Genomic DNA, 23844 nt, shown 5'->3' with positions numbered 1-23844 from the left:
GTCAATCAATCAATAAATCAATCAATCAATCAATCAATCAATCAATAAATATTTCTGAGGCCAGTCTCGGTGTCCAGGGGTCTTCAAGGCAATGTTAATTATGCCACATAGAACCTCCAAGCTCACTTGTCAGCGAAAACGCTGTGCTGAGCCTGGCAGAAATCTGCTCTCACATTCAGAATAGCCATAAATGTGCAACGTATATTCCAACGAAAAACGCTGGCGAGCTGGGGACTGGGCATTGAAGTCCGGCGGCGGCGGGAGCGAGGAGGTGCCGCTCTCTTCAGTCACCTGGGCGGCGGCGGCTGCGGTAGCGGTGGAGGCGGCTGCGACGACTCCCCCCCGAGCCTCGGAGCGCGACACCAGGCCGGCGGCGGCGGCGGCGCCTCTCCACGAGTCAGTTTTGCTGCTGCTGGGGCCGCCGCTGCGTCTCCTGCTGCCGCCGCTGCCCCGGCTGCCGCCGCTGCCCTGTGGCGTCGCCTCTCGCCGTGCCCGGCCGCCGCTGCCGCTCCCTCGAACTCTTGACCTTAAGTGATCCATCTACCTCAGCCTTCCAAAGTGCTGGGATTACTTCTAAATTCTCCAGACAAGTTTTGCCTCCAGATGGCCTGTTTGATGGTCAACAGGTGGTCTTTGCTCCTTAGATTGCTCCTTATCTAAATTGCTCCGATAAGAACTTTTTGTCTCCAGGGCCTGTTCGCTCTCTCACCTTTCTTAGGGTCTAGATTGGGACCCCTTTCCAGTAATAATTTTACAGATTGGGAAACAGAGCCAGAGACAGGCAATGACTTGGGCAAGATCAATAACTAGTAAGGAAAGCAGCTCCGGGCTAGAACCGGGAACTCCTGACTCCCAGAGCAGGGTTCTTGCTGCTCTTCCCCAGGCAGTGCAACTTGTCAGGCTGCCTATCTGATCAGGGAGGGCTTGAGTAAGGCTGCTCCGGGGCTGGGAGTGGCCGACTCTCTAGAAGGACTGCACTAGGTGTGCTAGATGTGGTGGCTACACCTGTAGTCACAGCACTTAAGGAGGCTGAGGCAGGTGGAGCGCTTAAGTCCAGGAGTTCGAGACCAGCCTGGGTAACATGGAGAAACCCTGTCTCTACAAAAATCATCTGGGCACAGAGGCCTGTGTTTGTGGTCCCAGCTAGCTCCTCAGGAGGCTGAGACAGGAGGATGGCTTGAACCCAGGGGTTTGAGGCTGCAGTGAGACATGATCACACCACTGCACTCCAGGCCAGGCAACAGAGCCAGACCCTGACTCAAAAAAAAAAAAAATGTCTGGCCCATTGCAGTAGCCCCTGATCCTAGGAGGTTGAGGCAGGTGGATAACTTGAGTCTAGGAGTCCAAGACCAGCCTGGGCAACTTGGCAAAACCCCTTCTCTACAAAAAATACAAAGATTAGCCCAGCATGGTGGCATGCACCTGTGGTCCCAGCTACTCGGGAGGTTGAGAGGGTAGGCTCACTTGAGTCTAGGAGGTTGAGGCTGCAGTGAGTCCAGATGGCACCACAGCACTCCAGGCCAGGGACTGAGCAGGGTAACACATTATCGTCTGTTTGTTTATTTAAGGTTCTGTAAACAGTGGTTGTGGGAGGGAGGGGGAGATTCAGGGACACTGTGAGTGAAAGATTTTTATAATAGGGTCTTTAATACTGTTTGATCCTCTTTTTTTTTTTTTTTTTTTTTTTTTTTTTAGATGGAGTCTCGCTGTTGCCCAGGCTGGAGTGCAGTGGCGCCATCTCCTGTCTCAGCACCCCAACTAGCGGGGACTACTGGCATGTCTTGGGGTGGGGGGAGGGGTCTCAAAAAAGAAAGAACTTACTGACAACAGCATAGGTTTGGAAAAGGAAAGTTTATTAGAAAGGAAGAACACTGCAGCAGAGTGCAGCAGGTGCCTCCGCGGGAGGACTGAGTGCGCTGTGGTGGATTTTCCTTAGGGGCATGTATGCACCTTAAGGTGAGAGCTTAGGGTTGTAAAATGAACTTCAGCATGACATAGAATGTACAGAAATTTTAGGTTGTGAGGGCAGAGCCCTCAGGAATGGGATTGGTGCCTGTGTAAGGGAGGCCAGAGAGAAAGCCCTACCCCCTTCTACCACGTGAAACCACAGTGAGAAGGCACAGCTTATTAAGCAGGAAGTAAGCCCTCACCAGACACTGAATCTATAAGCACCTTGATCTTGGACTTCCTAGCCTCCAGAAGTGTGAGAAGTAAGTGTTTGTTGTATATTTAAAAAAAAAAAGAATGTATAGACATTTTAATTACTTATAAAAGTTGAAAAAGGCTTGGAATCAGATGCCGACTTTAAATACTAGGGAAGTTTTTTTTGTTTGTTTTTCTTTTGAGATAGAGTCTCCCTCTGTCACCCAAGCTGCAGTGCAGTGGCCTGATCTCAGCTCACTGCAACCTCTGCCTGCTGATTCAAGCAATTCTCCTGTCTTAGTCTCCTGAGTAGCTGGGATTACAGGCGTGCACCATCATGCCTGGCTAATTTTTGCAGGGAGGGTGTTTCATCATGTTGGCCAGGCTGGTCTCTTAATTGTTGACCTCAAGTGATCCACCTGCCTTGGTCTCCCAAAGTGCTGGGATCACAGGTGTGTGTGAGCCACTACGCCTGGCCTTGATTACTTCTAAATTCCCCAGGCAAGGAGTTTTGCCTCCAGATGGCCTGTTTGATGGTCAACAGGTGGTCTTTGCTCTTTGGATTGCTCATTTTTTTTTTCTTTTTGAGATGGAGTTTTGCTCTGTCGCCCAGGCTGGAGTGCAGTGGTTCGATCTCTGCTCACTGCAAGCTCTGCCTCCCGGGTTCACGCCATTCTCCTGCCTCAGCCTCCCAAGTAGCTGGGACTACAGGAGCCTGCCACCATGCCCAGCTAATTTTTTGTATTTTTAGTAGAGACGAGGTTTCACCATGTTAGCCAGGATGGTCTCGATCTCCTGACCTAGTGATCCACCCGCCTCGGCCTCCCAAAGTGCTGGGATTGCTGTTTATCTAAATTGCTCAGATAAGAACTTTTTGTCTTGGGGGGGTGATTTTTGCTCTCCTCACCTTTGGGTCTGGATTGGGACCCCTTTCCAGTAACAATTTTACAGATTGGGAAACAGAGCCAGAGACAGGAAGTGAGTTGGGCAAGATCAATAACTAGTAAGGAAAGCAGCTCTGGGCTAGAATCAGGAACTCCTGACTCCCAGAGCAGGGTTCTTGCTGCTCTTCCCCAGGAAATGCAACTTGTCAGGCTGCCTATCTGATCGGGGAGGGCTTAAGTAAGGCTGCTCCAGGGCTGGGAGTGGCCGACTCTCTAGAAGGACTGCACTAGGTGTGCTAGATGTGGTGGCTCACACCTGTAGTCACAGCACTTAGGGAGGCTGAGGCAGGTGGAACACTTGAGTCCAGGAGTTCGAGACCAGCCTGGGTAACATGGAAAAACTCTGTCTCTACAAAAATCATCTGGGCACAGAGGCCTGTGTTTGTGGTCCCAGCTAGCTCCTCAGTAGGCTGAGGTGGGAGGATGGCTTGAGCCCAGGGGTTTGAGGCTGCAGTGAGCCATGATCACACCACTGCACTCCAAGCAAGGCAACTGTTGGGAACAAGCCCCCCAAAATCTGGCCATAAACTGGCCCCAAAACTGGCCATAAACAAAATCTCTGCAGCACTGTGACATGTTCATGATGGACATAATGTCCACGCTGGAAGGTTGTGGGTTTACCGGAATGAGGGCAAGGAACACCTGGCCCGCCCAGGGTGGAAAACCGCTTAAAGGCATTCTTAAGCCACAAACAATAGCATGAACAATCTGTGCCTTAAGGACATGCTCCTGCTGCAGTTAACTAGCCCAACCTATTCCTTTAATTCGGCCCATCCCTTCGTTTCTCATAAGGGATACTTTTAGTTAATTTAATATCTATAGAAACAATGCTAATGACTGGCTTGCTGTTATTAAATATGTGGGTAAATCTCTGTTTGGGGCTCTCAGCTCTGAAGGCTGTGAGACCCCTGATTTCCCACTTCACACCTCTATATTTCTGTGTGTGGGTCTTTAATTCCTCTAGCGCCGCTGGGTTAGGGTCTCTCCGACCGAGCTGGTCTCGGCAGCAACAAAGCAAGACCCTGACTTAAAAAAAAAAAAAAAAAAAAAAAAAGTCTAGCCCATTGCGGTGGCCCCTGATCCTAGGAGGTTGAGCAGGCAGATCACTTGAGTCTAGGAGTCCAAGACCAGCTTAGGCAACATGGCAAAACCCCTTCTCTACAAAAAAATACAAAGATTAGCTTGGCATGGTGGCATGCACCTGTGGTCTCGGCTACTAGGGAGGTTGAGAGGGGAGGATCGCTTGAGCCTGGGAGGTTGAGGCTGCAGTGAGCCCAAATGGCACCACAGCACTCCAGGCCAGGCAACAGAGCTACAGAGCAAGGTAACACATTATCATCTGTTTGCTTTTTTTTTTAAGGCTCTGTAAACAGTGGTTGTGGGAGGGAGGGGGAGATTCACACTGTGAGTGAAAGCCTTTATTTATTTATTTATTTATTTATTTATTTATTTATTTGGTAACAGGGCCTTTAGTACTGTTTGATCGTCTTTTTTTTTTGAGATGGAGTCTGGCTCTGTTCCCCATGGCTGGAGTACAGCGGCGCCATCTCCTGTCTCAGCCTTCCGTCAGCTAATGACAGTAGCTGGGACTACTGTCATGCATTGGCTGGCTAATTTTTGTATTTTTAGTAGAGACGGAGTTTCGCCAGGCAGGTCTTGAACTCCTGAACTCAGGTGATCCACCCGCCTCGGCCTCCCAAAGTGCTGGTATTATAGGCATGAGCCACTGCCCCAGCCTGAGTTGTGACACAACTCATTACTTTTCCAGTAGTGTGTGTGAAGCAAGTTGGCTGGGCTCTCTGCGTGCTCTCCAGCCCATCTGCTCATGCGCTCCAGAATACTCCAGGATTGCTTCGCCTCTGCCCGTCTAATCCAGTTGCCTGCCTATCACACAGCCCAGCTCAGATCCCAGCCCACCCTGCCAAAGGATGAATGAGTCCTTCCCGATCTGGCCACCAGAGAGCAGCCCACACCTAGGACATGCCTTGGGTAGGCTGAGGCTTGAGGAGGCAGGTCACTTTGATCTGAAATGCTGAGGTTGCCAGCTGGCTTTGAGGTCCAATGCCCCCTCTACCCAAGGTTCCTGGGGCAGAAAGAAGTACAGTCCCATCCAGTGAAGGTGGTGATAGAGTTGTCCCCTATCTCTACAAAGCTTGGGACTCCCCAGGCCAAGGATGCCAAGGCCACCCTCTCCCACACTGGTTCTAGGACCTCAAGATGAGGGGCATTTCCTGGACCGGGGCACAGACTCATCAGACAGATGTCTGGGGTCCTGGGGTTCCACAAGAGGGGGATCAGGGTAAAGGGCACATCTCTTAAAAACAGGAGCGGCTGGGCGCAGTGGCTCATGCCTGTAATCCCAGCACTTTGGGAGGCCAAGGCGGGCAGATCACGAGGTCAGGAGATCGAGACCCTCCTGGCTAACATGGTGAAACCCCGTCTCTACTAAAAATACAAAAAATTAGCCGGGCGTGGTGGCGGGCGCCTGTAGTCCCAGCTATTCGGGAAGCTGAGGCAGGAGAATGGCATGAACCTAGGAGGCGGATCTTGCAGTGAGCCGATATTGCGCCACTGCACTCCAGCCTGGGTGTCAGAGCGAGACTCTGTCTCAAAAAAACAGACAAACAAAAAAAACAGAAGCAGCCGGGCGCGGTGGCTCACGCTTGTAATCCCAGCACTTTGGGAGGCCGAGGCGGGCGGATCACAAGGTCAGGAGATCGAGACCATGGTGAAACCCCGTCTCTACTAAAAATACAAAAAATTAGCTAGGCGTGGTGGCGGGCGCCTGTAGTCCCAGCTACTCGGGAGGCTGAGGCAGGAGAATGGTGGGAACCCGGGAGGCAGAGCTTGCAGTGAGCCGAGATTGCGCCACTGCCCTCCAGCCTGGGTGACAGAGCAAGACTCCATCTTAAAAAAAACAAAAAAAACAACAACAAAAAAAACAGAAGCAAATGGCCAGGTGTGGTGGCTCACGCCTGTAATCCCAGCACTTGGGAGGCTGAGGTGGGTGAATCACTTGAGGTCAGGAGTTACAGACCAGCCTGGCCAACATGGTGAAATCCCATCTCTACTAAAAATACAAGAAATTAGCCAGGTGTGGTGGCAGGCACCTGTAGTCCCAGCAACTTGGGAGGCTGAGGCAAGAGAATCGCTTGAACCTGGAAGGCAGAGGTTGCAGTGAGCCAAGATCGCACTGTTGGACTCCAGCCTGGGCAACAAGAGCAAAACTCCGTCTCAAACAAAACAAAACAAAACAAAAACAAACAAAAAAAACCCCAGGAACAAATGGATGCAGCCATCCTGTTCCCCACCCCCTACCACAGGGCTCTGGGACTTCCTGCACACTCCACAGCTCAGTCTTGGTCAGCCCATCTTTAGCTGGAAGCAGCCCAAGGCCACAAGATTCTGAGAACTCAGTCTAGCCAAGGACTCAGTGGCCCTGCTTCCTCCCAGTTCATCAGAGAGACATGGGAGGAATATCTTCCCAAGGAAGTCCTAGGCCACTCCCACTTTATTCAGATTATATGCCATAAAATTTACTAATGTAAGGCTGGGCGTGGTGGCTCACGCCTGTAATCCCAGCACTTTGGAAGGCCGAGGCGGGCAGATCACGTGAGGTCAGGAGTTCGAGACCAGCCTGGCCAACATGGCCAAACCCTGTCTCTACTAAAAATACAAAAATTAGGGTGTGGTGCCGCATGCCAATAATCCCAGCTACTCAGGAGGCTGAGGCAGGAGAATCGCTTGAACTTGAGGAGGCGGAGGTTGCAGTGAGTGAAGATCGTGCCATTGCACTCCAGCCTGGGCAACAAAAGTGAAACTCCACCTCAGGAAAAAAAAAAAATTTAGCCGGGTGTGGTGGTGCGTGCCTGTAATCCCGGCTACTCAGGAGGCTCAGGTGGGAGAATCCTTTGAACCCGGGAGGCGGAGGTTGCAGTGAGCCAAGATTGTGCCACTGTACTCCAGCCTGGGCAACAGAGCAAGACTCCATTTCAAAAAAAAATTTACCAATGTAAAGTGTACAATTCAATGGGTTTTAGTATATTCACATAATTGTGCAGCCATCAGCAGCCTCACTTTACATTTTCATCATTCAAAAAGAAACTCCATACTCCTTAGGAGTCACTCCCCACTGTAACTCTCTCCCCAGCCCCATCTGGCACCCAGCTCCATCTGGCACCCAGCTTCATCCGGCACCCAGCTCCTGGTATCCACCAAATCTGTGTCTATGGGTTTGTCTATTCTAGACATTCCAGATACACGGAATCATAAATTGTTGGTCTTCTGTGGCTGGTTTTTGAGGTCCATTCATGATGTAGCATGTATCAGTACCTCATCCTTGTTAATCGTAGAATAATATCCATCATGCCCATCCCACCTTTTATTGATCCATTTATCAGCTGGTGGACATTGGGCTGTTTCCATTTTGAGGCTATTATGAATAATGCTGCCATGAACATTTGTGTGCAAGTTTTTGTGGGTATGATTTCATTTTTCTTGGGGTAGATAAGAAAGTGGAATTGCTGGGTCTTAGGTTAATTCTGTTTAATATTTTTTTTTGAGACAGAGTCTCACTCTGTCACCCAGGCTGAAGTGCAGTGGTGCGATTTCAGCTCACTGCAACCTCTGCCGCCAGGGTTCAAGAGATTCTCCTGCCTCAGCCTCCTGAGTAGCTGGGATTACAGGAACCTGCCACTGCGCCCGGCTAATTTTCATATTTTTAGTAGAGACGGGGTTTCACCATCTTGGCCAGGCTGGCCTTGAACTCCTGACCTCATGATCCACCCGCCTCGGCTTCCCAAAGTGCTGGGATTACAGGCATAAGCCACTGTGCCCAGCCAATTCTGTTTAATATTTTGAGGAACTGCCGGACTGCTTTCCAAAGCAGCTGTACCATTTTACATTCCTACCAGCAGTGAATTGGGGTTCCAATTTCTCCTTGCCAACACTTGTAATTTTTTTTCTTTATTTTTTTTGAGATGGAGTCTTGCTCTGTCGCCCAGGCTGGAGTGCAGTGGCACAATCTTGGCTCACTGCAAGCTCCTCCTCCCAGGTTCACGCCATTCTCCTGCCTCAGCCTCCCGAGTAGCTGGGACTATAGGCACCCGCCACCACGGCCAGCTAATTTTTTGTATTTTTAGTAGAGACGGGGTTTCACCGTGTTAGCCAGGATGGTCTCGATCTCCTGACCTCGTGATCCACCCGCCTCGGCCTCTCAAAGTGCTGGGATTACAGGTGTGAGCCACCTCGCCCAGCTCAACACTTGTAATTTTCTTATTGCCTTTTTAGTGGGTGTGATGTGGTATCTCATTGTGGTTTTCATTTGCATTTCTGTAATGACTAATGGTGTTGATCATCTTTTCATGGCTTTATTGGCCATTCATATTGCTTACTTGGAGAAATGCCTATTCAAACCCTTTGCCCATTTAAAAAAACTGAGTTGTTTTTATTATTGGGTGTAAGAGTTACTTAGATATTCTAGATACAAGTCCCTTATCAGATATATGATCTACAAATATTTTCTTCTATGAGGGTTGTCTTTTCAGTTTCTAGATTCTGATCTTTGAAGCACAAACGCTTTTTTTTTCTTTTGAGATGGAGTTTCACTCTTGTCGCCCAGGCTGGAGTACAGTGGCATGACCTCGGTTCACTGCAACCTCTGCCTCCCGGGTTCAAGTGATTCTCCTGCCTCAGCCTCCCAAGTTGCTGCAATTACAGGCATGTGCCACCACACTCGGCTAATTGTTTGTATTTTTAGTAGAGACAGGGTTTCCCCATGTTGGCCAGGCTGGTCTCCAACTCCTGACCTCAGGTGATCCCCCTGCCTTGGCCTCCCAAAGTGCTGGGATTACAGGTGTGAGCCACCGTGCCCGGCGAAGCACAAAGGCTTTTAATTTTGCTGAAGCCTAACTTATCTATGTGTTTTTTTAAATTTTTTATCACTTGTGCTTTGAGTGTCATATCTAGAAATCACTGGCTAACTCAAGGTTAGGAAGATGTACTCCTATGGTTTCCCCTAAGAGTTTTATAGTTTTCATTTACATTTTAGGTCTGGAATCCACTTTGAGTTAATTTTTGCATCCGGATAGTGGCCCAAATTTGTTTCTCTGCATGTGGAAACCCCATTGTACCAGTGTCATTTGTTGAAAAAGGGAGATCTTTCCTCATTGAATTATCTTGACCGCTTTATCAAAAATCAAGTGACCATAAATGATAGGATTTATTCCTGGACTCTCAATTCGAATCCAGTGATTCCAAATATCTATTCTTATGAGGTCTTCCCTTCCCACTGAGCAGAAGCTAAGAGCTCAGTGACCAGAGTTTCCACTCGGGACCTTATCTTTGAGGAGCTGGGTGGGGTGGGCCCCTCAGGGCCAACTCCAGGGACAGGTGGCACTGTTAGGGAGGAGGAAGGGCTTTAGGCTAGGCTGGAACATGGAATGAACAAGGGGTTGTGGCCCCTTCACCTGTCTGGGGGCAATGGTGGTCAGCCTGCCCAGGTCATATTCCTGTGCAGCCCCTGCCCTGGAGGCCCCTGGAGGGAGGAATGAAGAGGGAGGGCACCGAGAATGCAGTGCCTCACTAGGCAGTGGGGAGGGGGCCTCCTGCCCAGCCTGCCACCCTGGACGGTCTGCCTGCTCTCCGCCCTGCCGCCTGCCAATCCCAGCACCTCACATTCCCCAGCTGCCCTGAGGAACCTGTGTGGAGCCTCCACTTACACTAAGGCCAGGGGTATCAGGGCTCAACATAGTCAGGCCACTGGGCCCTGGAGGGCACACTTGGAGAAGAGGGAGAGGCGGGTGGGGAGATACCCAGTGCCCCTCTGCCCCCATGCTGTCTGGATGTGCAATGAGTGAAGGGGAGACGAAGATGGGCCGCCCAGTCCCCTCTTCCCACAGGTAGTGTCTGCAGAGCTGACTTGGATCCTTTGAGTGGGAAGGCGCCTGGGAAACTTGGGACAAGGTGAGAATTTCCCAAACCAACTGCCCGGCCAGGCCTACTGAAGCTGTGGCCTTTGACAGAAGGAAAAGCAGCAATGCTGGAGGAGGGAGGCGAAGGTCAGGGGTCCAGAGGGGCTCAAGACGGCTGAGCCTGGAGCGACACAGGGGCTGTGGGCACAGTGACAGGCAGCCTTTCTGGGGGAGTCAAACATACTTTATTCAACATAGGAATGTCTGAACAGGAGGGCCTTGGGCAGGGTTCCCTGAACTCTGCTTCAAACCCCACTGGAAACAGAGCAAAAATCATCACAAAAACCCGGGACACCAGGGCAAGGGGGCTGCACAAGGTCGGGTCAGGTCACAGTGGGCCAGCACACAGTGGCCCTGCCCAAGGCCAGCCCAGCCTGGAAGACGGGATGAAGGCTCCAGGCAGCTCATTCAGAAAAGCCAGGGTGGGCGGAGGGCACCAGCCTGGCCCACTCAGGGAATTCTTTCTATCACTGAAAGCGGTGGGGATTAACTTAGCCAGGGCTGCCACGCCAGCACATAATTACAAGGTTCGGGGTGACGGGGAGGAAGCCCCTTGGCAGGACTGTGCAGCCCTCACAGCCACATGCACGGCAGCCCTGCCAATGGCTTCCAAACAGCAAACCATCAGTGACACTCACCTTCCCTGCCCAGGACACCCCTCCTGAGACCTGGGGCCAGTGTGGTGAGGAGGGGGCACTGGGGGCAGAGCCAGGCAGGCTGCAGGCAGAACCAAGAGGACCCCAGTCCCACATTGAAGACATCATGATTGGGGGTGGGGAAGATCTCAGGGTCTCCACCAGGGAAGAGTATCAGTCTGTACCCTCGGCCCGAGGGTGTGCTTGTGGGCAGGGCCCATGCAAGGCCTAGGAAGAAGCCACCCCGGGAAAGAGAAGCCCTGTGCACTGCGGAGCAGCCAAGACCTCTGTTCCAAGCACTCCCGGCTGTGCTATGTAGTGTAGGGCATGAATGGGGAGAGAAGAGAGGATGGGAGTGCAAGGTGGGGTCAGAAAGGCGGTGTAGATATCCTATGACCCCTGGGAGTGACAGGGAGAAGCCACTCATGATGGCCTAGTTGGGTCCAGCTGAATGCCTGATTAACAAGCACGAGAGGGGGGTGGGCAAAAGACGCAAATATCATCTTTCTGGACCCACCCCTGCTAATCCAAGAGTGGGACGTGCTACCAGTGTCCCCTTCTAGGGGAGAACCTGTATTGCTCCCCCCACTACTCCTGCTAGAAACTACGGTGGCAGATGCAGGGAACTCAAAGTCTAGATGTGAATGGCATGGGTGCTCCTTCCATCTACAATGCACGGGGAAGATGAAAGGGCTTTGGGATGGCGTGGGAATGCAGACTGGCTCACCACCAGGAGGTGGGAAGGGCTGTCTGGATGGATGGAGGCTAAGAGGGCAAGGCTGGTGCCCAGTGGGTATGAGTGACAGCCAGAAAATCACTACACTACACACAAAGCTAGGGGTGGTGGGAGACCCACGGAGGACTATTCTGTCTAAATGACTCACAGACGGGGTAATACGAATGAACTGGTGCCCACAGATCACAACCAACGGGCAGAGAAGCACAGCTGATCACTGTGGGGGGAGGCGGGAGGGCAGCATGGGGCACACGGCCCTCACAGGGACTCACTCTTCAAACTTCCCTTCCCGAATATGCTCGAAGGAGAAGGGTAAGAACTTGAAACCGGTCCCGCTGTAGAATTTATTCTGGAACTCAACCCTGGAGAAAGAGAAGAAAGCTGTCATTCAATAGAAACTTTGTGAAACTTTCTGGGACTTCACAGTTGGGCCAGAAAGATGCCCCGTACCCACCTCGCCCCGAGCCTCCCTTCCCTGGGGGAGCTGGAGAAAGCCCAGAGTGCAGAGATCCCACTTTTAAGGCCTGGGACTCGCCTCAGCAACAGTTTGACGTATGGAGGAAGGGATTTGCCCTCAGTTCCCAATCTTGCTCTGTCCTGCCGAGCAGTGTGTTTATGCACAACTCTCTGTAGAGAGGCATGTGCAAAAAAAGTTCAGTTAGCTTGAGCCTAACATTGTTAATGAGCAAGTGGCCCCCAACGCCCCCTCCTGGCAGGGGATCACACAGCCCAACTCTAAGGGAAGCCCCTCCAGGGACCCTGGGCAAGCACGTCTGTTTGCTTGTTATTTTTCCTGGGGGGAGCTAGAAGGGCGAGCTTGGAGTGAATGTTGAAGGCTTTCCATTTAAGGAAGGAAATTCCAAGGAAAGAAGGGGAGTTAGGAGGGGAAGTCTTCTCAAAGCAATGGCAAAAATAATCTCCAACCACAAAAACATCTGAGAAAGAATTCTTCTCTTGGGGACTAAAAAGAAAAAGCCTGAGCTCCCTTCCCAGCAGTTCAGCATCCACGCCTGATGGTCTCTGCGGGGCTCTTTCACTCTCAGGGAGGGCAGGAGGAAGACTGTCCCATAAGCAGAGCGAGGCTGCTTGGCTGTGCTTCCTCCCACAAACTCACCCTGGACAGCTGCCCAGCAACCAAACCACACCAAATAAGGGCAGAAAAATGCATGATTCAGAGGATGAAAAGGCCAACGAGAGCTGCCCTGAGGAATAGTTTCCACATGGTGCTGTGTGACCCTGGAGGCACCGGAGCCCCTGTAAGAACAGGCAGGGGTGGGGGCTGGGGCAGGCTCCAGGTGACAGGCCACGTGCAGAGTGAGGGCTTTGAGGAGCTTTAAAGCTTCAGGAACCCTCTAGTTCCCTCACTCAGCTTTTACAAATGGAGATTCCTCCCTCTAAGCCAAGAAGGCAGGAGTTAAAGAGAACAGGGGCTGGGAGGTGGCTGGGGCCCAAAGGTTACAGACTGTTTGCCAGTGGCATTGGGAGTTCCTCAGGGGCCCCTTCACTGGGGTGCAGGCTGAGGAGCACCCCCTTGGAGAAGAGCACAACAGAATTTTCTGAGTGGGAGTAAAAGCAGTCAGCTTTCTTCCCCACATCCCCACATTCCACAGGGGTGGGCCAAGGTCCTCCAGGAAAAACAGGACTCAGGAGGGGGAGGACACAGAGCTTCCAACTGACGTTAGCTGAGGGTTCCTGTCAGAACAATCCAAACCAGGACCTGGATTCACCCACATCCCGACACCCCACCAAAACTACTTCTCCAAGTTCCAGCTACTGAGACCACCTCTGAGGGAACGCGGTGGGGCCTAGCGGTGGGTTCCTGTTTCTTACCCACTTGTGTTAGGTTTGAATTCTTCATGTTGAATAGACTGTGTTCCCATGTGGCAAGGGTTATTTCAGAACAGCTGAAAAGAGATTTACGTGTCCCCTTTTCATTCAACAATATATAGCCAGAGAGTAGACAAGTCACCTGAGGGTCCCAGGCCATTACCTAGGAGTGAATGTCAGCCTTGGTGGGGTATGCTGACCCCCAAATCCAGTGAGGTGTCCAGAACTCTGACCCCCACCCCCTCCTGGCTAATCACAAAACCATTCTAATCTTCAAACTGGGCAAATGGAGCAGCAGCTTTGTTTTCAGATGCCTGTGGGGGCACCGCCCTTTTCTTGGCACCCCTCCCGTCACCTTATCTACCCATGGGGCCCAGCAAGGAGGAAGAGGGATATATGCCTGGGAGGGGCGCATCAATTGTACTGTGTGAGCAGAGAGGTGGCCTCCCTGACATACTGCCCGATACTGCCCCTCCCACCAGCTGCTGCTTTAGATACTTAAGAGCGGCCAGAACTGGGACATCTTGGGTCTATCTTGAGGTCAGCCTGATTTCACCTCCTTCCCTGGCCACCCTCACCCCAACCACGCAGCACAAAGCTGGAAAGCAATTTCCCTGCTAGTCTCCCCACTCTCTCCCGCTGAACTGGGGAAATGTGTACTTCCTGAGAAAGTACAAACATGAAGTTCCCCATCTGCCATCCTAGGTTCTTCCTTCTTTCTGGGCCTCTCCACTGATCTGCTCAGGGAGCCTCCAAGGTCTCGCCATGCCCCAAGCCACTGAAATGCACCTCTAGAATTCAACAGCTGTGAGGAGAGCCTCAGGAAGCCAGATGAGTGTCTCTATCATCTCTTCCAGCTCCAGCACTTGGCAAAGGCCACCTGGTGACTCAGAGGGATTAACTGGGGCCAAAATATATCATTCGTACCACGTAACAGGAACTCTTGTTTCCTCGAGTGAGTGAAGTAGGAAGGAGGAAGGAGTCTTGGGGCCACTTCCCTTTCCTGGTGGGGGTTGTGACTGACGGCAGGCAGTCTGGAAAGACAATTCTGGGCTGAGCTGTTTATGTAGCCCATTCTGCCACTCTCTGTGCAGTTCAGGGCCTAGAACGCACATCGTCTGATGGCCTGAATATCAGGGCAATGATGGCAGCCTGGAACTACATTTCAAGAGTTCTGAGTTCTCCTGGGCAGCCATTCCCTCAACTGCTCCATGCTGTCATGCCGTGGCAACACTGCATTCCTAACAAGAAGCTGGTCCCCAATTCTGTCCCTTTAATCACCACCCAATCTGTGAGTGTACAAGTGGGTGTACATCTATGTGTATGTGGAATTCGCTAGGTAAGGAGAGACCAGGTTCCTTGGAAGGTAGGCCCTGGGGCAACAGTTCTGCATAAAAATCAGTTTGATGTTTACAGTGATAACTACAATCAAATCCCTGTCTCATGCCTTCTCTGAGGAAGAAAAGATGTCTAATTATGGTTGGTAAGAAGCTAAGCATACTTCATGTGGCAGGAGGGAGGAAAAGAGAGAGAGAAAACTCAGGAGACAGAATTAGCAGATTAATACATTAACCTGCTCACTGTTTTCAAACACATCACCCCCCCCTTCCTATGATGCTGCATGAATCTCACACTAGTGGTTTATATGTTATCAAATCAAATGTTTTTCTTATTGTCCCCACTGAAGAGACCAGAACTTGTATAATGGGGCAGCCCTTGAATCAGGAAACAGCAGGGATAAAGTGGGAGGTATGAAGATGCCTAGGCTGGATGCCAGGAAGAACAGCAGCACCATCCCTACAGCTGGTTCAGCAGCCCCAGAGGCTCCACCCCTCATAAGAGGGCCACAGCTCAGAACGCCGCCTCCTGCAGTCCTGGGCCACAGGGAAGATCCAGGCATTCTGGACGCACAGCCGCATTTTGCCAGGAGGGGGCGCACAAGCACCAATTTCATTCACTCCTGTTTTAGTGGTGGGGGAGGCGCCCCACTCGTGTCACAGGGACAGCCCTCCAAAGACGAGATTCTGAAAGTTGCACAAAAGAGGTTTGCACTGCTTTTTCCTCTCCTACCCAATACTCCTATTGCCAAAATAAATACGACATATACGGGGAGGCTGTTCCTTGCAAACAGCACCTGAGGGCATTCTGATGGTATCCTCTGCCTCCTTTGGGGTCTCCTCTCACTCTAGACAGGCTAAAAGCAGTTTCTTTATGGGGGACCCCAGGCAGACACCCTCTCTCTAGGGCATCCCAGTTTTTTTGTTTTGTTTTGTTTTGTTTTTTGGGATGGAGTCTCGGTCTGTCGCCCAGGCTGGAGTGCAGTGGTGCGATCTCGGCTCACTGCAACCTCCATCTCCTGGGTTCAGGCGATTCTTCTGCCTCAGCCTCCTGAGCAGCTGGGGTTACAGGCGCCCACCACCACGCCCAGCTAATGTTTGCATTTTTAGTAGAGATGGGGTTTCACCATGTTGTCCAGGCTGGTCTCGAACTCCTGACCTCAGGTGATCCACCTGCCTTGGCCTCCCAAAATGCTGGGATTATAGGTGTGAGCCACCGCACCCAGTAAGGGCATCCCATTTTTAAGCAGAGCAGCCATGACCCATCCTAGAGCACCTGCTTTTGCTGTGGCAGCACTTGGTGTGTGCATTACTTCCTGCTTGCTCACAGTAACCGTGGCAGTGAATGTTCTGCTCAGGTCCCCTGCCTGGTGTGACAGAGCTGGAATTCCAACCCAGGTCGCCCGATTTGGAAGCCTGCTGTCCTGCCACTCATCACTTCAGTTCAGGGGGACATGGAAAGACACAGGGAAGTCACAGGTGAGCCTGAGGAGGAAGCAATCTTCTGGCAACAAAACGAGGCTCAAGCCCAGGTGACCTTGCTCTGCAACAATGCCTTGCTCCCGCCCTGCCCAGGGAGGAGATGACTGGCTACCTATGTGGGCTGGAATCAAGGTGAGGTGGTCACTGTTCCCTCAAACCCAGGGCTCAAGGGACAGGAGTGAAAAGAAAAGAAAGGAGGCCAAGGGGCAAGAAAAAGTGAGTCCTCAGAGGTTCTCGTGCACTGAGGAGGGCTGAGGAAGTGCGCTTGGGGTGTCGGCTGATAAGCTTAGAACAGGGGGGCCAGCCAGATGAGCTGGGTGGGGAGGAGGGAGGCCAGGAGGGAGAGAGCCAGGCCAGAGGAAGCCACGTCTACTGACGCAGCAGGGCTTTTGAAGAAGAGTGCACCCTAGCCACGTCTTGCCCTTCCATGCCTCACTCTCCGCCTATCATTCAGAAAAACCCACAGCTGAATCTTTGAGGAGGCTCAGGGGTCACCGAGCCATGAGAAAAATCAAAGATAAAGGGGAGTGGGGAAGGAGTTTCTCAGGTTCAGATGCTGAATTTTCTTCAGGTTTTGAGAACGAAGAGACATTCATAGTCCTCTTCTGGCCTTGAGATCATGAACACTACAGAGCATCCCATCCAGGGGCCTCTAAGGCACACCAGTGAGTCAGACCCCTATGCTTGTAAAACAGGAGGAGTGTGTGAGTGCTCCTCTGGGGAGAGGGGCCAGAACTTCCAGAGACATTGGGGTTTTGAGACCCCCAAAAAGAGAATCACAACATAAAGGAGGAAATAGAGACCCAAAGAAGTGGAGTCTGAGGTGGAACAGCCACGGAAAATACAGACTGCCCCAGTTTTTAGTATAAGCATATCCCATGCACATTTGGGAAATACTCACACTAAAAACATTATTTGTTGTTTATGTGAAATACACCCTGTATTTTTATTTTTTTTTGAGACCGAGTTTCGCTCTTGTTGCCCAGGCTGGAGTGCAATGGCGTGATCTTGGCTCAATGTAACCTCTGCTTCCTGGGTTCAAGCGATTCTCCTGCCTCAGCCTCCCAAGTAGCTGAGATTCCAGGCATGCACCACCATGCCTGGCTAATTTTTTTGTATTTTTAGTAGAAACAGGGTTTCTCCATGTTGGTCAGACTGGTCTCGAATTCCCGACCTCAGGTGATCCACCCGCCTCGGCCTCCCAAAGTGCTGGGATTACAGGAGTGAACCACCGCACCCGGCCCCCAACCACCACCCCCCACTTTTTTTTTTTTTTGAGACAGTCTTGCTCTGTTGCCCAGGCTGGAGTGCTGTGGCACAATCTCAGCTCACCGCAACCCCTGCCTCCTAGGTTTAAGAGATTCTTTCCTGCCTCAGCCTCCCGAGTAGCTGGGATTATAGGCACGTGCCACCACACCTGGCTAATTTTTGCATTTTTAGTAGAGACGGGGTTTTACCATGTTGGCCAGGCTGGTCTCGAATTCCTGACCTCAGGTGATTCACCTGCCTCAGCCTCCCAAAGTGCTAGGATTACAGGCGTGAGCCACCACGCCCAGCCACACTGTACTTTTATGTGCTAAATCTGGCAATGCTGGTTTGAGGTGGTCACAGCCCAGATCACACCCCTGCTCTCCCAGTCCCAGAGGCTGAACTCATGCTCTCTCCACACAGAGCCATTAAGAGTCACAAGCTTCATTAAAGAAAACAAACAGAACCACCCCAAACCTGTCCATCTGAAGAAGCTGCGTGAGTGTACAGACCTCCACCCTATAGAGCCAGGAATCCCTCTGGCCCACAATGGAGCTGCCAGGGGTCCAACTCAAAGACCCCTGGCACAATGACAGAACAAAGAGGACAAAGCTGGGGTGCAGTGTGCTCTAGCCTTTCCTGCACTTAATATCCATTCCAGAACTGCTTCCACTGTTCTGAAGACAGAAGAGTTACACATCAGAGAGAAAACCAGGAACCCTAAGACCCCAGCAGCCCCTCTAAGCCAAAATCAGGAGCACTGGGGACAGCTAAAGGCAGGGAGTGGGATCTGACACCACTCACCAGGGACCTCTCCCCAGAGTCTAGGGAAGGCTGAGCTGTGCTTTTCTATGACCATTTTCTGAAACCCAGTGGCAAAGCCAGTGCTGGGGTGTCCTGAGGTGAAGCTAGTGCAGGGCCAGCTCATCTTTCCTGCACAAAGCTGCAGGGCTGTGTGTGGGAGAAAAGCTGCCCTCTCACCGCAGCTGAGGACACATCCACCCCCATGCCCGCCCTGCCCCACTGCCCCTCACCAGTGTAAGCGCAGTGCGTGCAGAAAGGCCGAGAGGCCCTCCATGATCAGGAGGATGGCCACGGTCAGGGTGGCAAAGGCAGTGAAGAAGAAGAACAGCACCAAACCTCCCGCCAAGCTCTTCACGCTCAGGCCGATGTGGATCACCATGGTCCAAAGCACCTCAGACAGCTCTGGGGAATGGGAGACACAAAATCCAGTGCAGTTTGGCAAGAGGCAGCTGTAGGCCATGAATTTTGCTCTGCCATCCCCCCCGCTCTAGGGTTCCCTGGATCCTGGCCTCCCACTGCCTTAGTGGGACCACCATGCAGAGCTAACCTGGCACAAGTGCCGAGCCTCCTGTCTGTACTCATTCTCCTTGGGTTCAGGAACCTGAATAATTCCAGAACCTTCATGTAATTTCCATTCGACTTAAGCCCCCCAACTGAGAGTGCGCCCACAGAGGGGCAAACTAGAGTTCTGGAGCCCGGAGAGAGGTACTCACGCGCATGAGCAAGGCTGAGGGCCCAGAGCCGCAAGTAGGAGGCAGTGTTGGAGATGCAGCCCAGGCAGTACTCGATGGTGTGGATGGCCTGGTGGACCATGGTGTCCCCAAAGTCAAACTGTCGTGGGAGGAAACCAGAGAGAAGATATAAGGCTAGGAGGGGAATGTGCAGGCATTCTGAGTTGTGGCTACTTGGCGCTTTGAACCTGGGCCAAGCCAGGGGACTGCACTTCCCATGGCTGGCACCTCAACTTTGGAGGGGCCAGAAGCACCCAGTGTTGAGCTCAGGTGGTGATTTTGGCAATGCCTTCCCCAGAAATCCTGCCTGGCTTAGCCCTCACCTGGGACACCTCCATTCTCCTCAATACACTACATTTTAAATTAACTACATCTTAATAAGATTCTTTTCAACACATTTGTTCTTCTCCCTCTGGGGCTCTGTGCTCAAGAGAGGAGTGTGTGCTGAGTTGACGGCACTCTGTTGGGAAAGTGACTGTCTGGGTCTGGGACTCTAAGGACCTGCAGGAGGGCAGGAAGGGATTTTCCCCAGAGTGCGCTTCAGGAGACGGGCTCTCAACCCGGACACTGTCCTGAGAAGACTAGGCCTATACAGCCACTTTACTTATTTTTTATTTTATTTTATTTTTTTTATTTATTTATTTTTTTGAGACGGAGTCTTGCTCTGTCCCCCAGGCTGGAGTGCAGTGGCGCATCTCGGCTCACTGCAAGCTCCGCCTCCCGGGTTCACGCCATTCTCCTGCCTCAGCCTCCCGAGTAGCTGGGACTACAGGCGCCCGCCAACACGCCCGGCTAATTTTTTTGTATTTTTAGTAGAGACGGGGTTTCACCGTGTTAGCCAGGATGGTCTCGATCTCCTGACCTCGTGATCCGCCCGCCTCGGCCTCCCAAAGTGCTGGGATTACAGGCTTGAGCCACCGCGCCCGGCCACACTTTACTTATTTTTACAGCTTTTTGGGAGCAAGATAACCTTCTTTTTCTTTTGTGACTTCTAAAGAGATTACACGGTGAATTTTTTTTCCCTACATGATTTCACCACCATGCACAGGGAAATCCTGACAAAGTTTACAAATTTCCACATGGGTTAAGGCCAAACAGCGTATCTGTTTGGGTTAAGGCCAAATAGCACATCTCCAGTTTCTTGTTTGTTTTCGTTTTCCTCAAGCTCCCTTTGTCCCAGTTTTCCTTTCAATACCAAGAATTATTTTCAGAATAAAGGAATGGGCTGGAACAAGCTCTTGGGAGTGCACTTTCAGGATTGCTCCAAGCACAGTCAGGGGTGAATGCGGGCTTCTGAATTTGGTATATTCTGGAAGCCCCAGGTACTTTCCCTGGGCCTCTCACTCTGTCAAGCTGACCAAAGACCAGGAGGTGCTCCCTTATGGGGCTTCCCCCACAGAGCCCAGACCAGAATCCTCTGAGCTTTCAGACACTCCTGAGGGCTCAGTGGCCTCCCCATCGGCCCCTGCCCCTCAGGTCAGGGTCTATTTTTCACCGCAGTTCCTTTCAAAACCCACGTGATTCCACTCCCAAAGGACACCAGAAATGCCTTGGGAAATCACTGAGAACATGGGGATGGGATAAAGTGGCTCGGCTGGTAAAGCCACAACAGCCCAGGCCACAGGGGTGCAGCCAGCCTGGAGGGGGCTGGCTCCACCATGCCATCTCTGGGCAAAAGTCTGCTTCTCCCTCACCTCTAAAGACACCTAGCCTATTTCTGGGCTTTTCTTCCAGAACAGGCTCTTCAAGCTTCCTTACTTACCCCGAAAACTAGGGTAATCCTAGTTCCCTGACTTCCCTAAATCCCAATGTCGTGGTTAAGAGCTCTTTTCTACCACTGCTGGCTGCCGCCCCAGGGCCCGCATTGAGAGGAAGAAGTCCATGGCTCCCAGGAGTGCTGATCTCTACTCCTATGGGCCGGAAGGGCAGTGACCACTGGGCTCCCTTACAGCCAATCCCTTCAGTGTTTTCATTCCACCTCAAGTTTCTCCCACCGAATGAACTGCGGGACAGGAGAGAAGCCTTGCTTCCAGGCCCTACCCTTGCCTTCTCTCCTTCATTCCCAGCTTCCTGCAGGTGTTCTCAGGAGAGGCAAGGACTGGGTGAGAAATCCAGCCCAGCACTTATGAGTCTGCCACTCAGCACACGCCCAGTATCAATTGGCCATGACTGACCACGAATCACTGCAGAGTCCCTGTCCACATCTTCTGCCTCAGTTTCCTCTCTGCCCAGCCAGTCCTCACCCTACTGCACCCTGGCTTCCACCTTCACTCCTCCACAAAATGCCTCTACTTAGCAAGGAGGTCACCCTGACCTCACAGTTGTTACATCTTCTTTTTTTTTTTTTTTTTTTTTTTGAGATGGAGTTTCACTCGTCACCCAGGCTGGAGTGGAGTGGTGCGATCTCAGCTCACTGCAACCTCTGCCTCCTGGGTTCAAGCAATTCTCCTGCCTCAGCCTCCTCAGTAGCTGGGATTACAGGTGCACACCACCACACCCGGCTAATTTTTGTACTTCTAGTAGAGATGCGGTTTCACCATGTTGGCCAGGCTGGTCTCGAACTCTCAACTTCAGGTGATCCACCCACCTTGGCCTCCCAAAGTGCTGGGGATTACAGGTGTGAACCCCCACGCCTGGCCCAGTTGTTAAAGTTAACAGATGTTCTGTGCCCTTGTCCATGCTCCTGCAGTGTCTGTCACTATGGCCTCTTCCTCCTTCTTGAAATACCTGCCTCCCCTTGGTTTTCCTCCTACCTCTCTGGACAGTTCTTTTTAGTCTCCATCGAGGTTCTTCCTTTTTTTTTTTTTTTTTTTTGAGACAGGAGTACAGTGGCACGATCTCAGCTCACCGCAACCTCTCCCTCCCAGGAGAATCAAGTGATTCTCCTCTCTCAGCCTCCCGAGTAGCTGGGATTACAGGCACATGCCACTACCGTCCAGCTAATTTATGTATTTTTACTAGAGATGGGGTTTCACCATGTTGGCCAGCTGATCTCAAACTCCTGGGCTCAAGCAATCCGCCTGCCTCGGCCTCCCAAAGTGCTGGGATTATAGGCGTGAGCCACCACGCCCAGCCAAGGTTCTTCCTTAAATGCCAATGTTCTCTGAAGTTTCAGCCTCAGCCCTTGCATCTTTCTGGTGGGATTGCTACTCAGGGCTTCAAGGGTCGCCCCTAGGAATGACTCCAAGGTGGATCTCTCCATCTCTGCCTTGCCTATTTCCAGCCAGCTGTACTCCTTCTCCTGGGGAACCACAGGCTCTCCATGCTCAACACAGTAACTGCTCTCCTCTGTCCCCACCGAGATCAACTTCTATTCCATCTCCCATGTCCAGCAGACTGGACAGTCCGGGAGTCAGTCTCGAATCTTCTCTTCCTCCTTACCTTTATTAAGGCACTGGGACCTATAGCTTTCACTTCTTTAATATCTCATATTGGTTCCTTCCTTTCCAACTTGTCCTACAAACACTTTACTTCACTTCAGGCTCACCATTCTGTCCTGAATCACATCAGATGATGTGGAGTCCACACCTCCTGACCTTGTCCCTCTCCAACCCAATATACCCTACAACATGGTCACTGGGGGTATTTCCTCAATGTGCTATGGCTGTGTCACCACCAGCTTCACCACCCTCACTTGGATGGCTCCTTGTTGTCCAAATGAGGCAAAAACTACTATGGCTGGTTTCTGCCAACCTCTAGTCTTACCTGTCCCCAGTTCCCCACTCCTGCCTCTGCTCCAGCCAAGCTGAATACTTGCTAGTCCCCAACACGTGATGGACCTGCAGGCCTTTTGCCCCTGTGAAGCTGTATATGCTGGTGGGTCTGCACCACTCCCTCTACAGGGCCTCCTGCTTGACCAGAGTAAGATAACTTCCTTAGGGAGTCTTCCAGGGTCTCCTCTTCCACCCTCGCCCCAGTGTTCATCAGCTGCCCTCTTTCGGTGCTCCCATAGCATCCAGGGCACACTTCTATTATAGCACCTGTCATCCAGACTATCTCCCCACTTTGGGAGGTCTTTGAAGGCAAGCACTATATTCTTCTTCTCTTTTTCTGCAGCACTATACATAGTGCTGGACACACGGAGGGTGAGTGAATGCATGGATGAGTGGGATGAATGCACCTGGGGAGAGGTGCCACTGACCCTTGCTGAGTGGTCACGGCCTTTGAAGATTTCCCAGACAACCAAGTGGCCTGGCTCTGGTGTGCAGCTGGACTGAGTTCCCGCTAGGGAGAGGTACTAATGCTTCCACTGGGCTGGAGCAAGGGCCTGCATGGGACAAATACATTTTCACAGCCAAGCAAAATGGGGAAGTTCTAGAAGTAGCTGAACTTTTTTTTAGGAACCTGTTTGGTTTGAAATCATTAGATAAATGTCACGGGTATCTAAATTTGGCTGCAGAGAACCAGACTGTGTATGTACCTGATAAAGATAAAATGTTTAGACTACTTGGGTAGCCAAGGGTAGCTGAATCCCTGAGTGAGCTGGGTGGCCAGAGACTGGGGAGGCTGAATTAGAGTCTATTTTGTTGGATGTCCAACCTCCTGGGACATGGCTACAAACGAGAACACTGGTACACAATAGTTGGTCAGACCATTCTGACAATGTGGGTGCTCGGCTAGGAAGACATTTAAAAAGCAGTGTTGTTGGAGACAGTGAGCCTGGGAAAGGGTTGGGCTCCTCACTAACATGCAGCAAGCCCCACCCATCCCTGCCAGGTAGCTCAGCGAGGGACTGCATAGATGAGCAGTCCAGGAACACAGACACTCTTTGATGCCAGCAAAGGAGCCTCTCTAGGCTTCAGGAAGACCAGGCCCTACCTGTGTTTACATAGAACAGCAAAGGCTTTCCCATTCCCATCCCACTGCCCTCCTAAAGAGGACCAGAGAGTCAGGAAGGGAAGGGTACAGTTTGTGGGTCTAGGCATTTTAGAGAGAAGTGCTGGGGGAAGATGCAAACAGTGCAGCAAGGCCTTTTAAAAACCCAATT

General features: G+C 51.6%; 1 protein-coding gene across 14 annotated transcripts in view; it reads right to left on the bottom strand.

The window, feature by feature from the left end:
* Positions 1–10219: 10219 nt before the first annotated feature.
* The window catches only part of ATP6V0A1 (ATPase H+ transporting V0 subunit a1), a 67306-nt gene continuing 53681 nt past the window's right edge, over positions 10220–23844 (bottom strand). For 7 of the 14 annotated variants that reach the window (XM_032163671.2, XM_032163672.2, XM_032163674.2 and 4 more), the window contains 4 exons: positions 18840–18957; positions 18357–18528; positions 13259–13332; positions 11126–11790 (listed from right to left, as the gene is read on the bottom strand). In XM_032163671.2, the coding sequence (XP_032019562.1) occupies positions 11687–11790; positions 13259–13332; positions 18357–18528; positions 18840–18957 (468 nt within the window). In that variant the 3' untranslated portion in view covers positions 11126–11686. Of the gene's footprint in view, positions 11791–13258; positions 13333–18356; positions 18529–18839; positions 18958–23844 lie in introns of all 14 variants that reach the window. The other 7 variants (XM_032163675.3, XM_032163678.2, XM_032163679.3 and 4 more) reach the window with 2 other exon arrangements.

This window comes from Hylobates moloch, unplaced genomic scaffold (assembly GCF_009828535.3).
Source record: "Hylobates moloch isolate HMO894 unplaced genomic scaffold, HMol_V3 SCAFFOLD_10, whole genome shotgun sequence".
NCBI classification, from domain to species: domain Eukaryota; kingdom Metazoa; phylum Chordata; class Mammalia; order Primates; family Hylobatidae; genus Hylobates; species Hylobates moloch.
This window is presented reverse-complemented; position numbering and strand designations above follow the sequence as displayed.